The sequence below is a fragment of the Cephus cinctus genome, unplaced genomic scaffold, assembly GCF_000341935.2.
Source record: "Cephus cinctus unplaced genomic scaffold, Ccin1 Ccin1_scaffold0629, whole genome shotgun sequence".
Classification (NCBI taxonomy): domain Eukaryota; kingdom Metazoa; phylum Arthropoda; class Insecta; order Hymenoptera; family Cephidae; genus Cephus; species Cephus cinctus.
The window spans coordinates 1-4116 of NW_014333270.1; the positions used below are offsets into that span (position 1 = coordinate 1).

The window sequence follows — 4116 nt, forward strand, 5'->3', positions numbered from 1 at the left end:
ATAACACGGTGGTCGACCTTTTTACCAAAGGCAGCCATCATAAGAACATAAGATAATCGTAAAACGGAAAGACTAGAGCAGTGATAAGGCGACGTTTGGTGGAAACACTCAAATTGTTATCGTTAATGCGGATCCTATAGAGTGCGCCAGATGCTTTTTTCTTTATATGATTCACATGTAATGACCACGATAAAGTGTTATCAAGAATAACTCCCAGATATCTAAATGACTCTACTAGTTCAATTGCCTTACCTTCTAGTGTAAGCTTTAAGGCAGTGTTATAACGCAACTTATTTATGTATTTAGAACTTCCGAAAAACATTGCCTTGGTCTTCGTTGAATTTAGTTGTAGTTTATTCGTTCGGCACCAATTAGATATACTATCAATGTCCTTGTTAATCAGGCAGATATTTTCATCAATCTCAGCTGGTGGACATTTTAGGTAAATTACCAGATCATCCGCGTAAAGTAAATGAGAACAATGCGACAGACACTGTGGCAGGTCATTTATGAATAGTGTGAAAAGTAGGGGACCAAGTACACTGCCCTGAGGAACACCAGATCTTAAGTGAAGCCACTCTGAGGACCCACCACCCGTTTCACGGACCGATTGCATGCGACCGCAAAGGTAGGAATGAATCCAACGTAGTACTTCCAGCGAGAAGTTAAGATTACGAAGTTTTCTCAGCAACAATAAATGATCGACATTATCAAATGCTTTGGAGAAATCCAAGAACACTGCAATAGTGACCATTCGATCATCAATTCCTTTACGAATATCATCCACTAGTCTCAGGACAGCAGTCTGGGTTCCCAATCCCTCTCTGAATCCTGTCTGACGTGGGCAAAGCAAGTTATGAGTTCTAAGAAACACCATAATTTGGTACAATAATAAATGATCGGCATTATCAAATGCTTTGGAGAAATCCAAGAACACTGCAATAGTGACCATTCGATCATCAATTCCTTTACGAATATCATCCACTAGCCTCAGGACAGCAGTCTGGGTTCCCAATCCCTCTCTGAATCCTGTCTGACGTGGGCAAAGCAAGTTATGAGTTCTAAGAAACACCATAATTTGGTCAAATACTACACGTTCCAGTATCTTTGAAATAGCACAGAGTAAGGAAATAGGGCGATAGTCCGAGCACACCGAAGGATGGCTTATCTTAGGTAATGGATTTATTAGAGAATATTTCCATAGTGATGGGAAAGTTCCTTTTGACAAAGAGCAATTGAAGATCAAAAGAATGATAGGCATTAGTAAGGAACTAAATTTTTTGTAGGTTTGAATGGGGAAACCATCGACACCTTTACGTTCCAGTATGTTTGAAATAGCACAGAGTAAGGAAATAGGGCGATAGTCCGAGCACAACGAAGGATGGCTTATCTTAGGTAATGGATTTATTAGAGAATATTTCCATAGTGATGGGAAAGTTCCTTTTGACAAAGAGCAATTGAAGATCAAAAGAATGATAGGCATTAGTAAGGAACTAAATTTTTTGTAGGTTTGAATGGGGAAACCATCGACACCTTGCACTCTTGTAGCAATTTTCCCTATCGCTTCCCTATCGCTAAAACATGCATTCCTCAGTATCTATCAAATCAGTAACAGATAAGGAAGTATCGACACATTTCAAGAATACAGGTAGCATCTCATTAGTAGATACAGACGCAAAATGTAAATTTAGTGAGTGTGGCGAGACATGCTCCGGAAATTCATGGGCTACGGTTCGTGTAATACCTAACTTATCTATTTCTCTCCAGAAAAGTCGCACATTCTTCGTATCGTTAAACTTAGAATTGAGATAATTAGACTTAGCGGCCCCAAGTTTCTTTTTGAACTCCCGCCGAAGCTCAACATATTTTGCAAATACAGTGTGTGAGCCAGATCTTTTAGCAGCACGGTAGCATGCGTCTCTTTCCTTCATAAGGCTACGTAAACTTATAGTAAACCATGGCGCTGGTGAACGTTTTACCGTGACTTCCTTTACCGGAACAGCACAATCAAGAACATCTTTTAATAAACAATTAAACGCCGTTAGTTTATGATCAATATCCGGTAGATTTTCAAACAGTGAGAAATCGAACGAGGAAACAATTCGAGCCGCTTCCTCCAGGTTTGCTTCATCCCAGGAGCGGTAACAGAAAGTTCTAGGAGCACAGCGAGCAACAATATATTTAAAAGAGACAAATATTAGATCGTGCCCAGATAAAAAAGGTTGGGCAGATTGCCCCCATGAGACCAGCGAATTGAAATCGGTAGCTGCACAGATATCTAGCCAGGTGTGAGAGTCTTTCGTATGGTGAGTAGGCTGATAAGGAATCAAATAAAGATCTTGTGATTTAAGAAAACTTCTCAGGTGTTCAGCATCATATGTGTTAGAAAGCAAGTCTGCATTAAAATCACCGAGGATAAATGCAAACTTATATCTAGACACAGTAGCTGCAAACTCTTCTTCGAAGATGTCTATGAAGCCGATTTTCGGAGGCCTGTACACAACAGCTATCAGCATCTTTGATCGAGCAGGACTCCAAACTTCAGCTAGTAGATATTCCGGCACTCCATCTCGTTCCAAGGAGGCTGATGTGTCCACTATATGCGAGCAGAGTCCATTCCTCAGGAAAAGTGCAACCCCTCCTCCGTGACGTCCTCTACGATCAACCCGTAAAATGGAGTAGCCCGTGAGGGCTATCTGTTTATCAGTGATGCAGTCATTAAGCCAAGTTTCGGTGACAGCGATAATGTGATACTGATTTATACGAAAAAACTCCCGAAATTCATCAATATGCGCAGGTAGTGATTGTGCATTTAAACAACAGATGTTAAGTATTGAATCGGATGAAACATGCAAGGTCTGTGAAGGGTTGGTTACATCAGCTAGTCACAGATCTAGTTGTGATAGGTCAGCAGATGATATGAGTTTAATTGGTTTAGAGTCAGCATTTTTTCTGAGGTACACTCCTGCATCAGCGATCCAGACCATTTTAGGTGTCAGCGTAGGGTACTTCTTGAGAATTTGTTCTCGCAGCTTCTGAAGTTCCAAAGGTTGGCGACGATTGATATAAACTTTGTTGTGACAATATCCCACGTCAATGGCAGAGGCATTTAAGTCAGGTTGAAGTTTCTTCGCTGTAATTATCTGGTCACATTTTATTTTTGTTGACAATTCGAACATTATGGCACGGGACCTCACATGAGCATCATTACCATCAGCGAGCAATCTTTTCCGTATTCTACCCATTCGTTCAATTCGAACAATATCAGTAGGAGACACATTGACATTTAGCGCACTAGCTAGTTTTAATGCAAACTCACTAAGATTTTCATTTGCACCACCGGTTACCTCAGGTATTCCCATAATTACAAGCTGATTGCTCATGCTCTGACATGCTAAACGAAGCAACATCGCTTTATCAGATTTGGTGAAGCCTTCTGTGGGCATATCAGCGATTCGATTTTCTACAATCTGTATTCGATTCCCTTGAACTTTAACATCATTGCCAATAGTATTAAGATCTTTTGTTACGTTGTTTACGGAATCCTTGATTAGACTAATTTCATTTTTAAAAGGGGACAAGGAGAGAGAAGGAATATACGTGCAAAAAAAACCGGTTCTCTCTCAACTCTCGACATCTCGACGCTGCTCGACGCTGGAACCCACTCCTGTCGCGCGCGCGTAACGGTGTCACTCAAGAGGCAAAAGAAAAGAAAAGAAATTAAAAATGTATAAAAAATGGCCTTTGTCAAAAGGCATCTCGTCGTCGTCCTCGGCCGTCAGAAGTCTCTACCGTGTCCACCAACCATCTTCCTGCGGGTCTATGTATATTTGGCCGCAATTCGCACAGCGGGAATAGGAAGACACCTCAGGAGGACCGAAGGATATAATGCGTTTGTAATGCGTTCGCAATGCGATCGCAATGCGTTTAGAGTGGGCACGGGACAAGGCTGAGGAATGGCTCCTATCTTTAAGATAGGAGGAGCATTACAAGACGATGGAAGATGATACTAATCAATTGTGGAGAAATACTAAATCTATATCGATAAGCTAATCGGGCAACCGAGGACTAGATCGAATCACAATAAGTTGCCGACAGTAGGTTGTCCCGCGTGAG

General features: G+C 41.3%; 1 protein-coding gene across 2 annotated transcripts; it reads right to left on the reverse strand.

The window, feature by feature from the left end:
* Positions 1-990: 990 nt before the first annotated feature.
* Positions 991-3527, reverse strand: LOC107269298. Of its 2 annotated transcripts, none has more exons than XM_015742989.2 (2): positions 1534-3527; positions 991-1311 (listed from the first exon to the last, which is right to left on the reverse strand). In XM_015742989.2, the coding sequence occupies exon 1, from the start codon at positions 2514-2516 to the stop codon at positions 1575-1577; it is 942 nt and encodes a 313-aa protein (XP_015598475.1). In that variant the 5' UTR covers positions 2517-3527; the 3' UTR covers positions 991-1311; positions 1534-1574. Both variants share the same exon structure in this region, with proteins under 2 accessions (XP_015598475.1, XP_015598476.2).
* Between the last annotated feature and the right edge of the window lie 589 nt (positions 3528-4116).